This window comes from Perissodus microlepis, chromosome 23, assembly GCF_051167445.1.
Source record: "Perissodus microlepis isolate ML-2025 ecotype Zambia chromosome 23, ASM5116744v1, whole genome shotgun sequence".
Taxonomy (NCBI): domain Eukaryota; kingdom Metazoa; phylum Chordata; class Actinopteri; order Cichliformes; family Cichlidae; genus Perissodus; species Perissodus microlepis.
The window spans coordinates 29,719,004-29,743,264 of record NC_140482.1 but is presented as its reverse complement, the minus strand read 5'-3'; the positions used below and the strand labels follow the sequence as shown (position 1 = coordinate 29,743,264).

Genomic DNA, 24,261 nt, shown 5'->3' with positions numbered 1-24,261 from the left:
GAAGCACATCTGTAACCGGAAGGTTGCCGGTTCGATCCCCGGGCTCTCTGTCCTGGTCGTTGTGTTCTTGGGCAAGACACTTTACCCTACCGCCTACTGGTGATGGCCAGAGGGGCCGATGGCGCGATATGGCAGCCTCGCTTCTGTCAGTCTGCCCCAGGGCAGCTGTGGCTACAACCGTAGCTTGCCTCCACCAGTGTGTGAATGCGAGAGTGAATGAATAGTGGCATTGTAAAGTGCCTTGAAAAGCGCTATATAAATCCAATCCATTATTATTATTATTATCACCAAGGCTCAAAACATGGTAAGTAAGAACTTTTCAAAGCTGTTCTAGGAGATTCCAGGTCCATGTTTTTATGAGTCTCAGAAACAAGAAAAACCCATTTAAAAAGTAAGATTTGTAATGAAGGATAAGATCAGTGAAATGAATATGAAAACAATGAAAATCAATTGAGCTCTATGTTAAGATTTATTTGTAAGAATGTCAGAATTGGTTTCTCTCAGATCATGGATCACTCTGAGGCTTTGTTGCAAATATTTACCACAAAATGCTCTCTTAACAAAGAACTGAACAAAAACACTTTTAGCACTCTTTTTTAACAGGGCTGGGTATCGTCTGAAACTTGATGATATTGACAATTATTTGACCAAGTTTCAATACTATTACCACAGTACCTAAATATTCTACTCTTAAAAGCATATATATTTTTTATAAACAGTAAAAAACAAAAAAAACAAAATTATAATTCAGACAAAGAACTTTACGATGAAACATTAAGTAAACAAGACTTCCGACAATTAGATTTAAGATATCTGTGCCAACTTTACTTCATAACTGATGATGGAAATGTTTAGTTCATTAATTAGTTTGATAGCCAGCCCCGATGTTATCTAAAAATATGACACAAGTGACTACTCGAAATCAAAAATCTCTGCCTCCTTCTCTTTCCAAAAAGCAAAACTACGGTCAATATATTTACAAATTTCTTCATTACTAAAACTGGAAATGTCAGTTCCAGTGTAGAGTGTCCCCTCATCTGGCGTAGGCGTCTGCACAATGACTTTAGGGACCTGTCTAACCTCTGGGAGGCTGTGTTTTACTGTTTCTGTAGAGCATTCAGGCTGACTCAAGGTATTCCCAAAGAACTTTACTTTAATGTCCTCGAAGCCGTCCTTCCACTCACGGTTCCCAGCCTCAATGTCCTGAATGACGGCCTTATGAAAGTCCCTGACCATCTCCCAGGGGAAGCTCCCCACATGGTCAAATACCTCAAAGCACAGAAGATGCCTCATTTTCCGTTCATCGACTGGCAGGTCCAGCTCCAAGATGTGAAAGTAGCCCAGCATGAAGAGATCTAGGGTCAGGTTGTCATACTCTACAGGAACACCATCCAGACGGGGTAAGAACTGCTCTGGTGAGTAGAGGGCTTTCTGCCTGTGGAGCCTGTTGATAACACTGCAGGTTACACAACAATGTATTTGACTATGTCATTCACCAAGCATGAACAAGGAGATACCATATGTCCATAGTTTACCAAGCCCAAAATTATGTAATTATGTAGCATTAATATAAATGTATTTTCTGAGTACTGGTACAAAACTTATAGACACGTATTGACATAATTTGCTTAGTGATTAATAAGGTATTCTAATTCTGATTTACTGTCCTATAAATAAAAAAAAAGGCAGAATCCAAGCCTGATATTTGGTATTTATGTTGAAAATATTTTTTATTTGGTTTCAGGCTTAAATTTAGTTTAAGTCGAGACAGGGGAAGGGATGGGAACATAAGCCCCAGACCACCCTCTCCCCAGCTACCTTCTCCAGCTTATCCAGGCAATCAGTGAGACATTTCCAGGTCAGGGAGAATCACTCCAAAATTGTGTCAAAGGGCATCCCTAGCAAAGTCCAACACCCAACGGAAATGAGTCAGACTTATCGCCAGCAATGGGGCCATGCATCTGAAGAACCCTGAAAAGGGAAGAACCTCCAAGGGATATGTTTGACCGCCTTCTCCAAGCTCAGTTGGGAAAACCCCAATGTATCAGACTCCTTTCCCATCAGAGAGGTGACAATCCATGTCCTAAGAGCTAGTTTCAACAGACAGAATCAAACAGCCAGGAACAGACCACCAGGGCCACCGCTAGGGCCTCCACCAGGGCCTCCGCCCTTGAATGCCACTCAAAACACATTGCACCCAACCCCTATGGTATCTCTTGCAGCTGTGAGCCCACAAGAAGGCTGGCCCATTTTGCCTCTTTGGCCATTTGGTGTTCTCTCTCGAGCTTCGTTCCCAGGCCTGCCCAAGACAGAATTACCCCCCCCACACACACATTATACTTTGCTATATAAAGTATAATAGGGTTATAATGAACCCCTCTGTGATTCTAGTTGCTAAAATAGCTTGGTTGCTTGAGCGTTAACCACACTTCTCGTGTATCTTTTATACAGTATAAGGCTTCTTACAGCTGATCCCTTATTTACAAGGGGTCACCACAGATAATTTACAGATAATTTGAGTTGGCAAATCTTGACGATGCAACCCGCAACCCTAAAGGTATTTGTGTTTCCTCCTGATCTCAAACCAGTGACCTTTCGCATGTTGGGTAAATATATAAACGTCTACTATGGAGGAACAGCATATATGCATTAAAAGAAAACAGATATTGTTCTTAACTCCATGATTCTGATGTGAGGTGTCCTAAAAATTACAATATGATCTGACACACAAACATCCACGCAAATCTCTGATTTAAGTTACTTAAAGATGTGAACAGTTTCAGTTTTTAATAGGAAGGAAAAGTCACCCCATCCTACCTTCTTATCTGCCTTGAAGGGACACTGGAAATCATATTTCTCCAGTTTCCCAGCATCTTGTTGACAGCACTTCTTTGCTTGAAGAAGTGTCCCAGGGAACTGTTCATCATCTCTGACTGAGCACTCTCGATGCTACTCCTACGACCAGATCTGTCACCCATGTCTGGGTTTCCTCCACTTATCTTCCTCTCTGCTGCATCCTTGCTCTTCAATGCCACAGTGTAAGCAGATTTCTTCCAGTGGCCTAAAAACAGAACAACTATCCTCTCCTTTCTGAGACTAATGGTCTCTTGAACATCAGGAACATTTGTATCATAGTCAATACCAGAGTCACTGTTTTGATCTATTTCTGCAGCTGGATTCAGCCCTTTAACCTGCTTTCCTGACTCTGGGGCCTCAAACTGCGTGGAAGAGGTTAACATGTGGGCTTCTGAAGGTTCAGCTAACAACGACAAGTTCTGCGTTTCAAAATTTGACTTCAGAGTCCTCACAGACACTCCAAACTGATGGATTTCATTCTCGATCATCTCCCTGCGTCCCCTAGTGGAGTTCTTTCTGTCTGACGTCTGAGAAAACACTGTGATAAGCTCTGTATTGGGCATCTTGCAGTAGGGCTGGTCCGTCAGGTTGGTCATGAGTAGAGACATGCTCTTTACGATCCCTGAGATACGGCCGCACCACACAGGTAAGGGAACTTGATTTGTGAAGTTCCCAAACTGCGTGTTGACGGTGATGTTCACTATGGGGGCCGGCAGGATGTGCCTGAGCTCCTCAGCTAGACGAGCCAACTCCAACTCGTAACCTTCACAGTTCCTCTGCATGGAGACGTTGGCAATCTGCTGCTCCAGATAGATGAGATCACCCTCAGTCAGCAGCTCACCAGAGGGCCCCAGGATGGCATTGTGGGCTTGGGAGTACCTCCAGCTGACTTTGGCAAATCTGTTCCCGTTTTCCTGTAAAAGAAGAGGCAAACACCAGATAAACACGCAGGATGTAATTTTTACATTTTTTAAACATTTCAGAGGATTTTGGCATGCAAGAAAAAGAGTAATGATACATTAAAACTGCAACACAGACCTCATCCAAACCTCAGAAATATGACTTGACTCAGAATGTGCTATGTGTTCAGTGATTTGTTATGAGCAATTAAAAGTAAATGGGGACTGAATTTCCAAGTGTTTTTCAGATTTTCAGTAATTCAGATTTAGAGAAGCAACACAAAGAAAGAGCTGCAATTTTTGCTTTTCTCATTATGTTTAGACTGTAACCATTTGTTTAGGGGAGGTTTTGTTTAAATTAGGCTTTACCTCAAATAGCAGACCTTACTACGGTTGATTATTATGGATTATTGTGGTGGTCATTTCTTGACTAAAAGCCGTTTTGTCTTTAATGCGAGAAAATAAAGCTTTCTCCACCCAGAAGTGGAGATAGCTTCTTTTGCTCAGCCAGCAGGCGTAAATTCAAAGTTGTCTGTCGATGAAGTTATTAATTTTATGTGCTCCATCTTTTCCAAGAAACACTCCAAATATTTTCCCAAATATTTGTTAATTTTTAAATGACTATTCCAAGAAACCAGAAAGGCCTTTGCCTTTGGGATTTAAATGTAAAAGAAATGGGGAAAGTGTGTGCACGAGTACCTACAAGTGTAACCCAACGGTTGGGTTGCTTCCTGTTACAGAAGCTGAAACATTAAACACAACTTATACCAACCTATAACACAAAGGATTTTATAAAGAATCTAATACGTAAAGATCCACACAACATAATGACTGTTTTGCATGCAGTTGCATTCTGTATAATCTAAAAGGGCTTAGAAGTACCATTAGAAGCAAAAACTGACACTTTTTAAATACAGGACATACACTAAAGTGTTATCGACTAACTGTTTGATAAATTTTAAAAGGTTGGATTGGGGCTACAGAATTTTGTTTCTACTTAAAAGCCAACAATTAAATGGCAATCATGCTCATTTCCCTTTTCTCTGGAACTGCTAGTCTAAAAAGTCACATTGATCTTGGTTTACTCCCGAAATTCTCTGATTTAGTCCTACATGAAAAGCACCTTGAAGATCCGATTTGTACGCAATGACTTCTTGATTGAAAGTACTAAATTGTGCCCTAATTCATCTCTCAGACAACATTACCTTTCTCCTCTGATCCTCCTCATCCAGCAGCCTGGCCTGCAGCTGTCTCACCATGACTTGCCTCTTCCATTCTGCTATGGGACGGCCTCTCTCATCATGGGTGGGCACCAGATAATCAATGTCTGACAGGTTGGCCTCCTCAGTAGGTAGGACCACCATCTTATTCTTCAGAGATACATGAAGCGGCAGTGTTCTAGCTATCAGCTTTTTATCCAAAGAAAGGAAGTGAATCTGACGGCAGGATATTTAAAATAAGGAAGCCTAGAATACTTACCGCTTGTCCAGTGAAAACTCCTGATATTCCTGACTGTTTCAAAGATTTAATGGACTTCATGTCGCCAAGAAGTTTTCTTTCAGCCAGGAGGTTTGCATCAGGCAACATTGTCTTATCAGTACAGACAGTTCTCTCACTCCCAGCGGCCTTGGGTTGCTTGAAACATCTAATAACTGCAGTACAAGTCATGAGCAGTCATTTTCCCAGTCATTTTAAAGCAGATTAATATTTGAAATGACTTACTGTTACCATGAAATTGTGCAATAAATTTTTGCCTTGCTTTGCAATAAGAGCAATTAAATAAGCTCCACAGATGTTTCTCTCACCAGATGTTGCGATTTCAACCTGCTCTATTCTACTGACGGCAGTCCTCTGAGGCTGGGCAGGTGTAGATGAACCAGAAGGTAAAGAAGGTGCAAGCAGGGACTGAGGGCATCTTGCTTGTGGAGACTCCTCATTCTCAGGCTGCTATTGTAAACAAATAAAAGGACTCACTGGCGTGCTCTAAGAAACCACAAAAAAACAGAAAGCATCATAAAAACTAAACTGCGATTACCTTTAAACTGTCCATGTGTGAGTTACTGCTGTGACTGTCTGTGCATGTGTCACTCAGGCTCCCGTAGTAGTCTTCCCTGCTGTGCGGCAACACCAGGGCTGGCTTTACTTTCACCTCTTCTGCTGGAGTGTGAACCTCAATGGGCTTATCTACACTGTAGGCCTGCAAACATTTAAAATATTTAGAATAAGACTTTACTGCACTGTACTGCACTATAATTAAAATCACCTTGGAAAACATGGAAACAGAGTGTGACAAAAAGAGGTAATAAGGATTAAAAAAAGGAAAAAAACGTGGAATAATAAAGAAGCATCTCCTATATTCAGTTTGAATAAATTATTTTTTAAAATTTATTCATAATTCAAAAAAGCAAAACAAACAAACAAACAAACAGAAATACGACAACAAACACCAAAAACAAACGAAAATTAACCGCTCCTCTTGGTCCAAACACAGCAATCTACAAACTTCAATATACGGGTTACTATAATAAAAAAAAAGTTCCTTCAACAAGGAAGCAGAATGATGCACAAACTTTACAAATACTTGTTTGTCCTTATACTTGCACTTACAGAACTGCAGCTTCCTTTAGCTGCTTTTGTACAATTATTTCATACTTGGAAGATATGTCACAAACCACAAAATGATTCTCATTTGCAAGATGTTTTATTTACATCTGATCCATCCATCCATCCGCTTCCGCTTATCCTTATCAGGGTCGCGGGGGTCGCTGGAGCCTATCCCAGCTGTCATAGCGCGAGAGGCGGGGTACACCCTGGACAGGTCGCCAGTCTGTGGCAGGGCCAACACATAGGGACAGACAACCATTCACACTCACATTCACACCTAGTAGCAATTTGGATTATCCAATTAACCTATCCCCACAAGCTGCATGTCTTTGGACGGTGGGAGGAAGCCGGAGTACCCGGAGGGAACCCACGCAAACACGGGAAGAACATGCAAAGTCCACACAGAAAGACCCCAGCCTGATGGTGGAATTGAACTCAGGACCTTCTTGCTGTGCGGGCACAGTGGTTAGCACTGTGGCACTGTGGTTAGCACTGTGCCACCGTGCTAACCACTGTGTCACCGTGCTGCCCCACTATTTACATCTGATCTTTCTTCAAATTTTCTGAATGCTCCTTTTCTGTGGCTGTTTCTAAGTCCAGGTCCTCTTCACTTCCTTTGCCTATGGTGTGCCGCAAGGCTCCTGTTTGGGGACTTTATTGTTTCTGCTGCTCCCTCTTCAGCAGATTTTGATTACTGTTAAAGACATTTCTTATCACTGCTACACATATGGCATCCAGTTTTGTATCTCATTTAAGCCCCAGTCACACATCTTACATACGTGCTTTGATTCTATTAAAAACTGTAATGCAAATTCTAGTTCCCCTTGCTACTTTTGCTAAACAGGATCAGGAAGCTTGGTGTGACTGCTGTTTCAGCTTTTACCTTGCTTGCCAAGTTGAGGTCTATTGTGTTATGCTCTGAATTGGGGATTGTTATTCATGCCTTCATTTCATTGCAATTGGATTGCTAGGATTTGAAATGACCCATCGTTACCGTTACCTCGTGCAGTTCTCGCTGTTCACATGTCACACCATGGTTAATTCTGCAGCACTGGTTTTCCACTGACTTTAGGATTTATTTTAAGATTCTGGTTATCAGATAACCGTTACATCCATACATCACCAGCAGGTCCCTAGGATCAGGTGATTACGGCCTGCCAGCTAATAATTAAAGGAAACCGAGCTTTTGCAACAGTGACCCCTAGACTCTGAACCTCTCTCCGTCTGAGCCTGAGGACTCAGCTGTTTCTTTTAAAAACTTTTAAAACTTGCTTTTGGGTAACTTTTTTGCATTTTGTTGTGAAGCCTTTGTGATTTTTAGCTTGACAGTGCTATCAATGGAATTATACATTACTTACAGGTCAAATGAACCCTGAATATTACAACTTGCTGGCCTTAATATGCTCCAAATTTCTTTTCAGCTGAAGCACACTTTTTCATGATTTTAAAATCCCTAAATGTTTAATGCATGTTTTGACTCAGGACAGCCTCCATTCCTTTGTGTGTGCAATGGTTTCCAGAGCTGTCGTCATTTCAAACGGCTCACAGTTTCTGAATAATGAAAAAAAAAAAAGAAAAGAGCACACTGCGCTGCTTTTGGTTGTAATTTCCCATCAAAAGGAAACAAGTGAAGCAATATTGTTCAGCTTTACTGTCGATAAGAGGGGAAAGGAGCGGGAAACTTCCAAAAGAGCTGCAGCTGTGTTTTCGGCACTTCCCTCCTGATGTATTTGATTTACTTATTTATGGCTCATAAATGCTGCTGGTTATAGGCAATGACTAAAGCTAAACACCGTGACGATAATTTTCTCCCATGAGCCATGCAAACGCCCTTAGATATTGAGTGAAAATGCTTTAAGAATTGTGAAAGACAGGAAAACATAGATGCTCTCTAGCTAAGCAATAAAGTATCAGCTCTGAAAATGACCCAAAAGTTCTGACCCTGATCACAGAGGAAGCACCAGTCAATCAGCGTCTCCAGCTAAGAACGATGTAGCTATTCGGCTGGATGCAGCTGTACGCAGCTGTACGCTGGCCATTGTATTTGTAACCGCTAAACAGGTGGACCTAAATCTTCACCACCACGTCTGTATACATACTATACACTATTAAAACAAGGCTAAAAAATGTTTTCCATATGCTAAAATTACCCTCCCACAGTCCCATAATCCCACAGTCCAGCCACACATGGGCGAATGGTCCTTATCTGAAAGAGACAGGAGAGGAACTTCTCTTCCGGTATTGTAAAACTCGCCAGCAGCAGACCAGGGAGGAGGCTCCTATCGCAGACCTCATATAAATATGAGGATAAAACCATGCAATATAAATATCAATAAACAAACATGCAATATAAATATCACAATAAAATCAACACTATGTACCAATACACAGATTGATAAAACATAAAAACACAAATTTCCACTGTGTGACATATTGAGCCCGTAATTATGAACCATGCTTACACGTGTGAGCATGAAACTGACTTGAATAAAAAAAGGAGAGGAGGACTATATGCTGGTTATTGATGCTATCATGTGAAAATACAATTATTGGACACTGTAAAAATGAACATTTGATCCACATGCTGACTTCTTTACAGCAAACAATTGTTTATGTACATTTTATTTACCTCTTCAGCTATGTTACTCTCAGGTTTAAACTAAAAAAGGTTGACTTTTGCAGCCATTTGACATCTGCCACTGCCCAGACTCCATGAATGACAACAGCGGCCTTTGATTGAAATTATTTTCCTACTTTTTAAAAAACCGAGATACATACGGCGTTTGATTAGTATTAATTTGAAATGACTGATGTTAATGTTAATAAAATAAGACACGTGCTCAGTCAGAGTTCTATTTTAAACACTCACATTTTTGTCTTAGAAAATGATGAGGATCAAAGAAGTGCTTACTGCGTTATATCTTTCCTGTCATCTAAATCAGGTGACATCACGCCTGCTGTAATATGATCCATTTTCAGACACTTCTCTCTTCACCTCACCTGAACTGCTGCAGGTTTCCCACCATCACACTGAACTGCAGTTTGGTGGCCGTTGCACGACGTCACAAGTGCTTTTCATGCAACGAGCCTGGTTTGTCTAGTTACGTGTGACCTCATTATGGAGTAAGATTTCGTTTGAGCGAACACCACAGAAACAGATGAAAAGAGATCTCCATCAAGGAGGTTATGTGATTGGTTCAGATTGCCTGACTTAAAAAGTTACACACAGAACTTTTGCATGAGAACTTTAATAGAAATGGAGCTTTGCCCAACTTAGAAGTAATTCACTTTTGGAGTTGATCTCGATTCAGGAATTTTTGCAAGGATTTTTTTAATATTGCGAAATGAGGCAAAATTGTACTTTCTGCATCATATCTTCACAAACACGTACCAACATATACATTTTAGTGGGGACTGTCCTCTACACTTGACCCTGTGTGTACACTGAGCCCCCTGAACTGGAAAAACTGTTAAAAAGGATGTTATTTTATTTTGTTTTAGGTTCTTTTTTTGTAATTTCTTAACTTTTAAGATAGATAAAAGTATATCTTAAACTGAAAGAGGAAAAGCTGGGGGAAATGGCCTTGATGTTCACAACAAAATGACACCAACTGGATCCAGGGACTCGATTCATCCATGATGTGGAGGGAAGCTATGCAGTCTCAGACTGCTTTTGTTATTACTTCTGTGTGATAGTTGTGTGTAAAGTACGACTGTAGTCTTTAATCTTAATTTACAGGAGTACATCAAACCAACCACAGAGAGGACATAATTTCATTTCTTTGTTAGTAAAGTCAAATCTTACATTTACAACAGTTTCCACTCATCATTTGTAGATAGAAAAAACACACCTGAAAATCATCTTTTCCCCTTTCAATTTGTTCTTAAATCATACACTATATGGACAAAAGTACTGGGGACCTATGCTACATCACCTCCATTACCCCTGCAGGAGCTCTTTGTACACTGTTTTTATGCTGACATTAATGCCAGAGGAGGTTTGGAAGTCTGGAGCTCTGCAGTTATTGAGTCAGAAGAGCACTGGCAACTTTTACCCTCTATGTGCCTCAGCACAATTACAGCACCATGCTTGAATTCAGTGAGCTCTTTACAATGATCCAAATGTTTGTACAGGCAGATTGGATGGCTGCGTGCTTGATTTTATACACCTGTGGCAATGCGACTGGATTCAAAGATTAAGAGGCGTGGCTCAATACTTTTGTCCATATTGTAATACATACCGCTTAAGAGGTAAATATGTCAAGTTTAGGCACAAACAGGAAATCCCAGACTACAGCAGGTTTTAGGAGCCTTTAAAGTAATAAAAATGTAGATTCAGGCAGTGTAATCAGTCACACGAGATGATTTCAATATGGGAGCAGGTTCTGTGCCAGAAAGTGTCAAAAGTGTCAGTTGTTTTAGGTTAAATATGGTTGTTTTTTTTTTGTTTTTTTTGTTTGTTGTTTTTTTACAGGCTATCAAGGATATAAGTCTGCTAGGTTTTTAATTAGAATAAAAAAGGAAGTTTCTGATTATGATGTACAAATGAGCACATGAAACATTTCACAGCCTGAAGACCAAACCAAACCAAAGAAGAAAACAAGCACATGCACGGCTGAATAGGTGGCAGCATTTCACACCGCTCCAGGCAGGCTGTCGGATGTATGGAAGCATTTAGGTCGCCTTTAATGAACCTGCATTGTCCTAATGCCCTCCATACAGAATACATATCAAATTCACCTCTCAGAGGACATTATTAGTAGCCAAAACTTCAAAGGCAGGCCTAATATGCTGCTGCACGCTGTTGTGCTTTACGTCCATGAGGTGGTCCGTGCCATTTCCTCTCACGCGGCACTTTGATGTCGAGCAACACGAAATATGCTGTGACAAAGCTCGGGCGGAGGAATAATCTTCCCAGAAGTTGTGCAATCCATAAATAGATAAACAACAAGCGGGCTGGGAAATGGGAAGGGGGAGCCCGATTCCTTTGTGACCTTTTTCGTAACAGTTCAGTGTCCTAAAAACTACGATGAACCCTGCATGTGTGTGTTTAATTAGATGCAGTGGCCAGAGAGCATTTGGTTTTCATCACTCCCCCATCACTACTGCCACGCATATTCAGATAGCCTAACCCTGCTTTTGGCCTGGATCTGCTCTCCTTTCTGTCGAAGACCACAAAGGCTCTGATCGCTACAGATTAGGAGCCAGGGAGTTAAGAAACAGCTACTCAATGCTGTCTCATTGTCAGACATGCAGCTCCAGTAATCTGCGGTCCCTGTGGGTCGAACCACGGGAGAGTTTAATTATTTCAGAAACACAGTTTGTGTTTAAGAAACATGTCTTGTAATTCTGCACTCTGGAATCAATCATTCAAACAACCTGCTTCCACGTGAAATATTCACAGTGATAAACTGCAACAGGGAATGTATACAGCGGCTGCACATTATACACAGACCGCTATAGTGTAAATACATGTCCACTCACATGGCAATATACTCTCAGGTTTCCTCCATGGAGGTAAATGCTTGCGAGACTACCAACTGACAGATATGCTGTTTTTGGGAACATCTACAGCATTTTTTTAATTTTTTTTTGCATCTGCTGCAGCTACAAAAGTAATAACTGAAAGTATTTGTCTACTTAGTGAAATATTGTAACTACTATTGGACATGTCTGGAAACTGCAAGATTAAAGAAAACACATCCAATTTGCAAAAATCAACAATGACAAAATAAAGTAAGGTCATGAGCCTGGAGCGTTACTCATGCCTAACCATAACAGGCTATAACTGATCAGAAAATAGGTGAAATGCTGCCAAAACATCTGCCAGTTCGGGCCTCTCAAACGGAACATACAAAACTTTCCATTCATTTCACAAAAGTAATTACTCAGCCTGTCCGCTCACTTTCTTCAGCTCAAAGAAAAATAAGGCGCGAGTATAAAAACAAGAAAGAGAGCTTATAATATGTTGAAGGACAATGCTCATTAATTAACGAGCACTTGGGTCCATCGTGTAAATGTGCCCAAATTTAACTACAGAGGCTTTTCAACTGTAGTTCCTGGCACAGAGCAACATAGACAGAAGCACATAACATTAAAGATCACCACTCATACAGTTTACATGCACAAACAAAATCACATGAGCACAATAAAAAAAACGATTGCACTTTGACAAACAGACCAAACTGAAGCTCACCGACCTTGACCTCGAGCAGTTCTCTCAGCGCACACTTCGTGGTATGACTGACACCGACTTGTGCAGCCAGGTATTGGGGCGTGCTATCTTAAGATCACCGTCCACTTGTTTGACACCATCATCAGCGTCTCTTAACAGTGGCCAAGGGCCGCCAGGTAATAAACAATAAACTCTGATCGGAGAATGCTGTTAATAATTGAGGGACCGGATAGGATGGCCGGTAATGTCACTAATGCATTGACAAACCAGCGGTCATGCTGTTACACGCAGGGAGGTATCAGCGGAAGACTTGTCAAAGCACCTGGAGCAGAGACATGCGCGTGGGTAATCAGGTGATTTTGTTTTCCACCTGGGACGATTGAATAGAAGAGCTCATTCATCAATCAAGAACGCTCCCACCCGAACCCCTCAGACTCAGCCGACTTTCCTCTGTACAACAGCTTCATTATATTCAAAGTATCACACGTGAACACAGATATGACTCCATTAGAAAATTATTTTGACTCAGAAGGAATCGCAGCTAGAAGGTGAACATGGTATCAAAATGTAGGGAAAAAATTCGACCTTTCATATGCTGTAACTTGGTCATCACAATACGACACCATATATAGAAGTTTACTCAAAAATGTATGTTTGAAGTTTGAAGAACATCCAGGATACCGATGCTTATTTCTGTTCCTTACATCACAGACATAAAACTGATGCAGTTTATAGAACTTCTAATTGGAATTGGTTTTGCCTTTTTTCGACTTAATGTTGCGTTTTTCTTTCTCTCACTTTAAATTGGGTTCAAAGATACGACTTAGTTAAAACAGTAACCAATCACACTGAAAGAAGTTGGGAGTGACGGACCAATCATATCGATCTCATAGTCAAAAAAGGGATATAACAAAACAACAATATTTTACACTCCGGCACTATGATGCCGTCCTTCTCTAAGGGGTATCAGGCCCTCCAAACTTTGAGAACCACTGCTCTGAAGGCACCCGTGGACCCAAAACTAGCCAGCAAAATGTCCCATACAGCACCTTTTATAGCGTATATGAAAGCGCACATAAAACTGAAAAATAAATTCAGGGTTCAAAATTTTTTTGCAGTCTAAAACCAGATATATAATAGCAAAAGAAAGTCATGATACACAGGATATAATGAGTGATACACTATATACTGACAAAAGGTATTGGGCCACACCTCTTTAGCCCATTGATGTATAAAATGAAGCACCTGGTAATGTACTCTGGCTTTACAAATAAGAACCATAGCAGTTCAGCCATGAAGTGTCAGACCATGTGAGTCACAGAGCGAGGTGTGAGATTTAGTAACTGCAGTGCTCCAAACTATCTCTGGCATTAACATCAGAACAAAAACTGTGCACCAGGAGCTTCGTTGCATGTACTTCCATGACTGAGCTGCTCCGGTAGGTTAAATTTGTTCAGCACTTTGTCCATATAGTCCATATTTTATAGAGCTGTAAAATATCTCTGCACTAGTTTCCTAATAAATATCACATTTTGCACCCAAACATTCTGAGTCGGACAGACTCACAGCTCCGTTGTGCAAGAGGATAAAGGTTTTGTTTTCTGAAAATGTGATAAGCCCAACAAAATTCATTAAATTCTCTTTAAAGTTATTAGATTACATGTGTTTTATTTTTCAAAAGAAATGTAAAACTTTAGACGTGTGTCTTAAAAACCAAAGTGATGACTGATGAATGCTCTTTCCAAGATTTCTAAAAAATAACAAAAATCTCAAACACCAGTATCTTTGGCCTGATCGCTCTGTGTGTGTGTGTGCGCACGCGCGTGTGTGAAGTAAACCTCACACCGCACACTGTTTATTTGATTGCAGCTGTTGCTGAGATGCGAGATGAGGGAAGAGTAGATGACAGCGCTGAACGAGTCTGACCTCGCTGTGAGTGATCCAAACATGGCAGCGAGTCCAGATCTGCAGCGGTCACTGTCCCGCTACATTCAGGTCACTTCTCGGAAATGAGATTATCCGACTGACACTTAAGAACCGATGAAACCCGCGATCTACGTTACAAACGTGAAACACCTCCAGAAATGTAATTAAGGCACGTCTACCTGCACACCTTGTCTCTGGCACAGCTGGATTTAAATCATTACATATTCTATCCTGTAAATGTTATAAAGATTTAAATCGAGTGACTGTTTGGTCGGTTGTCTGTCAGATGACCTTTTACTTCACACTGAGTCTCTGTTAGTGTATCCAATTCATAAAGTGCCAAGAAACACGATATACCATTCAGTCTGCTACCATCATTACACAGCATCCAGAGGTGACAATTATAGCACTTCCAAGCCTCTTGGAAAAAAACATGACTGACAGTCAAATGTGTGTTTGATGCCAATGACATCCTGCTCTCCAGCTCCACAAAGGGATAGAGTTGCCGGCTCCAGGCATCAGAATGGTGAAAACGCTGAAACTTAAGCTTGTGGATCCCATAACGAGCTCAGCATTTTCACCCGCGGGCCCTCCACCTGAGCCGCTGGAGAGAAGTAACTGATAGGCCCTTAGTTAGCGGTGGCTCGGGCTGCGTCGGACGCCACAGCAGCCCTGCGCTAATTAGCTTCCCTTTGTTCATGGGAGGATTATTTCTTAAGAGGAGCTCGGCAGTCACGCCTCACTACTTCCCTATCATCATCCTCTTCATGTATGAGTGCTGCTCTTCTCCGCTGACTTATTCATGGATCCTATTGGCCGACAGCTTTGGTTACTCTGTGTGCGTCCCTGTGTAGCCTGCGTTATAGGCAGCAAGTGAGGAGTGGTGATGGAAAACAACTACAGCAGGCTGCAGGTGGACAGCTGTGAGGCTTTAACGTTCAACAAGTCTGCTGACAGAGTGGTCCCCACCTGTCCCAGAAGGTGATGCGACCATTCAAGGTTTCACTGAATTATCTGAAATCACATCAAACATCCTGAGTACAAACTTTTTTTCTGTTTCTCTAATTCACAGACATCAAATTAGTGGAGTTTACTCAAACTATGATAAGATCCTATCATACTGATGTTCAGAACTGGTTATAGAAGAAGACGAGATCTCGATTTCAGACACTTTTGACACTTAAGAGTGGGTCTAAAATTGATTTGGATTCGGTTTAAGCAGCACTTCAAATGGATATGCTCTGTCCTTTCTTATTTGAGAACTTTCATTCAGGTTTCAGAGCTCTCCACAGTAAAGAAACAGCTTTAGTAAAGGTTACAAAGGATCTTCTTAAGCTTTCTTCCACAGCGTGTTTTTGTCCTGTCTTCCTCCCCTCACCCAAACCAGTCATAGCAGATAGCCACCCTGCTCTGAGCCTGGTTCTGCTGGAAATTTCTTCTTGTTAAAAGGGAGTTTTTTCCCTTCTCACTGTCACCAAAGCACTTGCTCCTAGGAGGTCATATAATTGTTTAGTTTTCTCTTTTTTTCTTTCTGTTATTATATATTTATATTATATATATACCGTACAATATAAAGAACCTTGGGGCAAGTGTTGTTGTGATTTGGCACTGTATAAATAAAACTGAATTAAAATGAATTGTGAATTACAGAATGCAAATTAAAAGCTATGAAATTTCAGCCTACTCATGTGACGTTATGAGTCAGTAACTCAAATTGTTCTTGTCTTCATGAAATATACTAAAGTTATTTGAAAAAAATCACCTGATTCTGTGCATGTCAGGAGGAATGACTTACATCAAAGTATTCTGAGTTGATTAACCCTAATGCAGGTAAGTGCTTCCTGCAGTGACATCTGACTTGAACAGGCAACACCAGCAAAAACAAGGTGTCAGTTCTAAAATATTGATCAATCGCATTAAGGAGTGCTGTGCATTCCACACGAACCAAAAGAGCTAGCCTGACAGACTCATCTGTGGAAAACAGAGAAAGAAGAATACCCCCCCACCCCCACCCCCCCCACCCCCTCCCCCGGCCACAGTACTCACGCCATCATCTCCTGTAATGCCCTAAAGCCTTCATCCTCCACTTTCTCAGACCTCTTGAACTGAGAGCAATGTAATCAGGTTGAGTGGAAGAGAACAGCTCAGGAGAATGATAGGCTTGACCTGAATGAAATACATGTTACAAATTAAGAAAATGATTCACTGAGCTTCCAAGATCTTCCAGATGTTTGACCGTACTCGAGCTTTGATTTTCATGCCAAGGCAAACAGCTGTGCCACGACACAAAGAGAGGAAACAAACAAGGGAAAACGTGCAAAATAAAATATACTGCAGGTGACAAACATCTTACGTTTCTCTCCATGGCACGGAGATATCTGGCACATTCAGCGTGTCCGTTGTACTCTGCCAAATCTGCTGCTGTGAACCCATCAATATCTTGATCTGAGGGGTTGGCTTGATGGGCCAGCAGAATCTTACAGCACTGAGAGATCAAACGAGACAAGTTTTATTAATACAATTGAGTTTATTCAGGCATAACACAAAACATAAGATATAAAAAATGTGGAAAAAAGTTAGCTCTGACCTCCAGCTCTCCATTCTCTGCAGCATCATGAAGTGGGGTCCCTCCCCAGTAATCTTTCATGACCTTTGAACCCATGTGTAGTAGCTTCTCCAAGATGCAATAGTGTCCCCTGCTGGCAGCAAAGTGAAGAGCAGTCGCTCCATCTATGTCCTGACAGGACAGGTTGATATCAGTGCAGGTCACCTGTTCAGAGTTCATTATATATGGATCAAAGAAAGCATCAAATGTAAAAAACAGCTTCATAGATTTATGCTTCTTCACTGACCAGCCACAACGCCACAGTTTGGTGGCCCATGTGAGCAGCAGCATGCAGGCAGGTCATGCCATCATAGGCCCTCAGGTGCACATCAGCCCCGCAGTCCTTCACAAGGTACTCGACAACATGCAGGTGCCCTTCCTGGCAGGCCAGGTACAGCGGGGTAGCACCGGTAGCCGTCTGGTGGTTCACACACCTGTGCACAAACAGGTGATGGAGGTTAGCCATTAAAAAAATATATGAGCACAGGCAGATTTAAGAAGTTAAAAAGAGATATTCCACTACAGATCCAACACTTCAGGCCATGGAAATAACCAGTCTCTTTAAAAATATGCACCAAAGCCTTCTCTTGTTTGTTGGTATAGCAAATTTAACCACTGTCAGTGACTAAAACTAAGGACATATCCTATTTATTTTTATTTTAATAGTTCATTTTTGTCTCTTTTATAAGTCTAGTTCCAATTTTTGTTCCGGTTAACAAATCATTTTGTTGTATCGTATTAGTTAGAGTTACCACAGTTACTCAGATCCATTAATAAAATACCTGAAAAAACCTACAGTGCTTTTTCCACTAAAATATCAGAGTTGTACCGTTTCAGCTTTCTTAAATGTGAGCGTTTTCTCATTAAACATACAAGTTAAATACAGTTTATGGCTTATAATTTCATCTGTTTTTGTTTTTATTGGGTTTAAATTGTTCCTTTCTTTTCAGTTCAGTTTCAGTTAGTTCAAAGATACATATAGGTTTGCTTATTTCATTTTAGTTGCTATTGTTAAAAATGTTTTGTTAGTAGTTAAGTTAGAAATTGTTATAATGTGTAAAGTTTTTGTAAAGAGAGAAAGATCTGGTATTCATGACCAACATGGTCTGATGTGTTCTAACAGAGCAATATCTTAATGAAATATGAAAGCACAGATAATTGAAGTACGTTTTTAATTCTGGAAATGATTAAATAAATATTTAGTTGCTGAATGTGGGTAAAACATATTAAAAATAACACCAAAAATAATGAGCACACCATACGTGTATCTATGGATACACATCACACTGGACATCGATGTGGAAATTATGCAAAAATCTAATATGAGCAATAATGTTAAAATTATGTCACAGGGGAAATTTCTTCTTTAATTTAAACCTTTTTTGGTCCTCAAAGCAGCGTTTCCACTGGTGTGCACAGGGCTCTTTAACAACTGCAGGCCGAACGTGATGGACAGCATGTAGCCATGTATTATTCACAGGTCACTGATGGTTACTTGCGATGCTCTAAACTCTGCCATGCATCATGCAAATTACAGTCAGACTCTATTGTAACAAGAGGATAAGGCAGGAAGAGCCACACGCGCCATTATCTGTGCCGCTGTCTCGGGTTCAGGAGATGGAAAAGTTTAATTGGAGGAAGAAGTGAGGGCTGGTGCTTATGTTTACTTACTTGTTCCTTTTGATGAGCGCAACCCAATACCGTACATCCTTTAATCATCTCAGATGTCTGTAAATGTGACCTCATGCCATAATCGAAAAAGTTATGCTCATTAAGAATCGCAGATGACTGAACTAACTTTTGTATTAGAACCTGTTTCCCTGTGTTATCATGTGTAATTCTATTTTTGTCATTTACCGTGGTAAAGACTTTTTTTTCTATACTTGACCTTTTGTCCTTTAGCATCTGTATGAAATCAGTATTTCAAGAACAGGGATAAAACTGTGCAGGTAAAGAGTGGCTGCTGACAATATCACGAGCTTGGTCAAAATCTCCTGAACTTCAAACAAACATCAAACTTGACCAGATGATGGCAGAAAAGTCACCAAAGCGTTTTGGACTGACCCTCCAGCACCTTTGAGGATAATTCTGTGGGGATGCAGACAACAAATGTCGGTCTCATGGTGTTAGTAGAGGAAAAGTCAGACCAACAGCAGTTGCAGTCATAATCTGGGGACTACGAATTTCTGCACCAACTTTATTACGCTGAAGAGAAATAACAGTGCAATAGTAGTAATAATAATAATACGTTTTATCCAGTAATTTGCTGTTACTTTGTTTTATGGTGACACAGATATTTATTGATAAGAATTTTTTAAGGGTTTGGAAGTGAGTCAGTGTAAGATCAAGTGGGACATCACTCTTAAATAGGGGTTGGTTTTTGATTATCGATTTATATCGATTCTAGCTTGGATAACGTGATATCGATTCATTAAAATCCTGAATCGATTTTTTATTATAAATTTATTTTGCCTGAAACGCCAGAATCTCAGGTTACAACTCACAAAATTTCAACCACCACCAAACAGCTAAAACAGTAAATGAGAGCAGGTACACGGATTCTGCACAAAGACGTAAACACAAAGCGTGGACGCACTAACGCATCAGAATCAGTGAGATGTCGCCTTTCTCACCCGACGGCACGGACACGTTCGGGGCTGAAAGCTGACAGCTCGCTGATTCTGATGTTTCGGCGGGTCCGCGCTTTGTGTTTACCTCCTTTTTGCACTAGATTCTGAAGCTGCAGGTTTTATCTCTCTCCAAACAATATTGACTGAACCAGCAGCAAAATTTCCCAGATTCAAATTGAATCGATTCGAATCAAATTGAATCGAATCATGGATCGAATCGATTCGGGACCTTGTGAATCGGAATCGAATCGATTCTAGAAATCAGTGACGATACCCAGCCCTACTCTTAAACACCAGTGCAGGGTAAGTTTCTACAAGAACTAATCTGCCATCGAGGGCTGCAGTGAAACAGTAAAAAATATACCTAAAATACCTTTGTCTTACCCTTGTCTCAACTGATAACATATCATGAGGTGAAAAAAAGATGCGAAGGAGAATTTATCTATAGTAAAGAGAACAGCAGTTCTCAGAGAACTATACTTACAGCAGACTGCTAAATAATGTGATTGTGGATGTTGCGGACATGCATCTGAAAGTACAACATCGTGAAGAAGTTCATTGTAGATTCTTTACCCAGCATGTTCTTAAGGTGTCCTTCATGTGTTGTTTCATGCAGGTTAAATAAATGTGGATGGGCAGTGAAAAATATAACTTCACTGCCAAGGACAAAAAAAAAGAAACTTTACAAACTGAAATGAAATGTTTGACGGATTGAGATTAGTTGCTCATAATGTCTACAAATACTTTATCTTCTTAATGGAGGCATGATCCAAGCTAACGCCTGCCTTTTTCAGGCTCTGTACCCAAGTGCTGTTAGGACTCCTTATGGGTAGTTCTGTGCATAAAGAAAATCATTCATGCATTGCTGTGTAGTTGCTGTGTAGTTAACAGTAGGTCAATGCTGGACAGTTTAAGCTCTAGTTGTAAAGGTAACCAATGCTGTCACATGTCAATCAGCGTTATCCTTCACTTCCACTGGAAGCTGCATCACTCAAAACTGAAAAACGTTTAACTTAGGACTCGCTCACTTTATGACTGTTGTTCCACGGTCTCTGGTCATCGTATAACCGCTAATCTCGTTTTATGTGGACGGTATGCTTATAGGTCTGTGGCGATCGCTCAGTGGCAAAGAGAAGTAGTGTTTTCAATGCTTTAAAAGAGCAAAAGTTTCTAAATTTAATACCTGCCTGATAGAAGAATGAGTCTGAAACACCACTTTTTAAACTTGCATTTAATCAGTGCTTAAGAACTTCCAATAGCAGCGGCTCAGGTGGTAGATGAGAGGTTTGGCATTTATAAGCCAGCTGGTTTAATTCCCTGTTTTTTACAGATATTAATACAGAATTTTACATGATATTCCTTTGTTCTCAAGGTATAGTTAATACAGATACTTTTATGCTTTGTTTGGGTCCGTCAGTTACTATAGTGCTATGGAAAATAAAGCAGATCAGAAGTATCATCAAAAATTATTCTAAAGTATAACATTTCTAACTTTTAAATTTTTAACATTTTAAGTTTCTTCCTAACAGCGTTACTTGAAGTTTCACAAACTTGCAACTCTTTGCACATACTTCCAAAAACAAAATACTTACTAAACTTACTTACTAAAAACAAATGGAAAAATGGAAACGCAAAGTCAGTTAGTATTAATGTAGTAGGAGGGTCCAATTCGGCCCACTGGATGGCTTTGAAAAGTGTGGATGCAGATGATTATCTTTGTACAAACATCCTCAGGCAGGCAAACAGAGCCTGTAATATTAGGAAGTGAAATGAGGGCCGTGAACTCACCCAGGTGCTTCCTGAATGAGCAGTTTCAGACAGGTGAGGTCCCCGTTGGCTGCGGCGTAGTGAGCAGGCACAGCTCCACAGTTTGTCTCCACCTTGGCCACACCACCAACAGAAAGCAGCCACTTAATGACCTCCACACAACTGAACCGAGCCGCGAGGTGAAGGGCCGTGGCACCGGCAGCATCTCTATCCTGGAAACATTCGCATAGATCTGATGTGGACAAAACTGAAGACCTGCTCCTCTACAGGCTCATGGGAGGTAAATGATTTTTGATTATCATTTTAGCAACAGATTAAAAAAAATGAAGTAACATAAAACAAGTAAAGAGTAATTGTGTGTGCACAGGTTCTCAGTCATCCAGGTCATAGTAGCCTAAGTCCCTTTCTTTCCGAGCTCCTTAGACTGAACCGTAAACGCTTTCTGTTTTTTATACGAAAAGCTGCAGGAGAGATTCTTATCTAAGAGATTTCCAATAATCAGTAAGTAAAATAGAAGCTTAAAAATCCGATCTTGCACATTCAGTTTTGAAAAACAATGTAAATAAACTTTACTCTGCTTCTACTCTGTTATACTTCCTGCAACCATCTGGGCATAATTACAGGACATGTGATACATTACCATAATGGATGTCAGCTAAGTCAAAACCATATGATGTAATCAGTCAGTAATACATCAGAATAGGTTTAAGCTTTTAGAGAATTTTTTAAACTACTTTAACTACTGTAATTAATTTCTTTCCCTATGCTGTTACTGTTATTACTTTTTTTCCTTTATTTTTCGACCCTCAAGGAACATAATGATTTTAATGGCTAAAATAACCAAGTGGAGTCATTAAGAGTATGTTTTTAATGTGTGTTTATTATTCCTATTCTGCTTCTTTTGCATATAACAGATATTCTAAAGTCTTCTAATTCCATTAATTATAGTTTTCAGTTATTGCCTTCAGACTATCCTTGTATGTTACGTCTTCTAAAATACATTTAACCAAATTTTAGATGAATTGATGACCGTGTAATACTTTAATAAACAACAACTAACAATTAAATCATCATAGTCAGTTCTTTTTCATCCTTTGTTACTTTCATGTTTCTGTTTTAAACAAAATCTGAAATTTGGAATAGTGGAATGCTGAAAACATTTAGCTTACTGAAATACCTGAAAAACAGAACTCTCAAACTGACAGGCCTAATTTTGGAAGGCCAAGCTAAACCAACCAAACTAAAAGCTTCATTTTAATCTTTAATGAATAAGATGATGATGTATTTCTCACATTTTGCAATCGCCTTTTACAGAATTTAACTAAAACTTTCACCACCAGGGGGCAGAGTTTGTCTTTCCAATGGCTGTTATTATTATTTTTTATCAGTTTCTGCATCTTTGCTGCTATTCTTTCAACTTCTGACACTTCTTTTTAGCCTTACTCTTAATTTATCAGGTTTCCTTTCCTTTCCTTTGCAGAAAGTGACTTAGTGACTTACCTACTAAAATAAAGGTTAGAATGACATACTTCCACTATCTTGTGGTAAAAATTGGTATTACACACTAGTACAGTCCGGCCATTATTCCACTTCAGTTGATATCGCTTTAAATTATGTTTTAATCATTTACAATATATTAATTTGTTAATTTATCATAACCCTGTAATGCCAAGTGAGTTTTTGAGAACTCTACATCATCACTGTGATTTCCCCCAAAAAACTTTTAATAAATGTAATTTATCAAAAGGTTCAATAAACACTGCAGTTTAAAAAAAAAGAAGAAGAATTTTCTAACAATTACTTCTTGGTTTAGGCTTTACAGGTGTAACTACCTGTGAAAGGAATACATTAATAAATAAACTCAAGCCAGTGGAAGTCAAGTTAATTCCTTAAGCTCTCAGGATGGGTTTCACTCTCTAACTTTTTGTGCCAAGATTCCTATGAGTGGATATATTTACCTCAATGTTGCAGCCTCCTTCTTGCACAAGCCACTGCAGCTCCCGGATGTTGCCAGTAGCTGCAGCATCATGTGCTGGTGTGGCCCTGTTTGTGGCCCGGGGATCAGCACCCAGCCCAAGCTCGCTCACCAGGAACTGCAGGCAGTCCAGGCGTCCACACCTGGCTGCGTGGTGCACCGGGCCAGCACCCTGAGCATCAGTGATGCCTGGAGAGAGGTGACCAGAAGAGGCGAGCTCCTTCAGGGCTGCGAGATCTCCCGCTCGAGCTGCCTGGATGGTCCGATGAAGCACCATGCCTCGCTGCTATCAGTGGGTTATGGCACAGGCTGAACAAGCTCCCTGGAGCTCTTTCCCTTCCAGTAAAACACCATCTCACACGCACAAAGTCCCACACAATAACAAAAAAATCCCTCGTGTACTTGTTGGCTCCTCCTGAGCCAGGAAAGCGACACTCGAGCAGGAGCCAGCTGGCCAGCATAGCTGTTGGGGAGAGAGGAGGGGGTCAGAGCCGGTGAGAAAGAAAGGTAATGAAAGACGGGTGGAGGCGCAGCACTCGTGGCCTCCTGCTCTCTCTTTGTGTGGCAGTGACCATATGCTGGCACATGCACACACACTTCACTGGAGATGGGGGAGCTGAGGCAGCACGGAAACTTAAGTAATGGGAGAAGTCCGAGCCAAGGCATGGTGGATTACAATGAGAGTCATTTTTTTACAACTATTTTAAAAATTAATCAAAGAGAAGGGCGAATAAGCAGCTGGTACATGTAGAATATTATAACCCACATGAAACATTTCATCGTTGACTTGAGAAAATATTAAAAGTGCATGTAAATATTTTATT

At 40.5% G+C, this 24,261-nt stretch overlaps 1 protein-coding gene across 1 annotated transcript; it reads right to left on the bottom strand.

Annotated features, from left to right (window-relative positions):
- Positions 1-248: 248 nt before the first annotated feature.
- Positions 249-24,125, bottom strand: espnla (espin like a). Its single transcript, XM_084921593.1, has 11 exons — positions 23,421-24,125; positions 21,484-21,674; positions 17,313-17,499; positions 17,048-17,230; positions 16,814-16,945; positions 5,791-5,952; positions 5,561-5,702; positions 5,235-5,407; positions 4,961-5,125; positions 2,818-3,770; positions 249-1,444 (listed from the first exon to the last, which is right to left on the bottom strand). The coding sequence occupies exons 1-11, from the start codon at positions 23,712-23,714 to the stop codon at positions 913-915; spliced, it is 3,114 nt and encodes a 1,037-aa protein (XP_084777719.1). The 5' UTR covers positions 23,715-24,125; the 3' UTR covers positions 249-912.
- Positions 24,126-24,261: the final 136 nt, after the last annotated feature.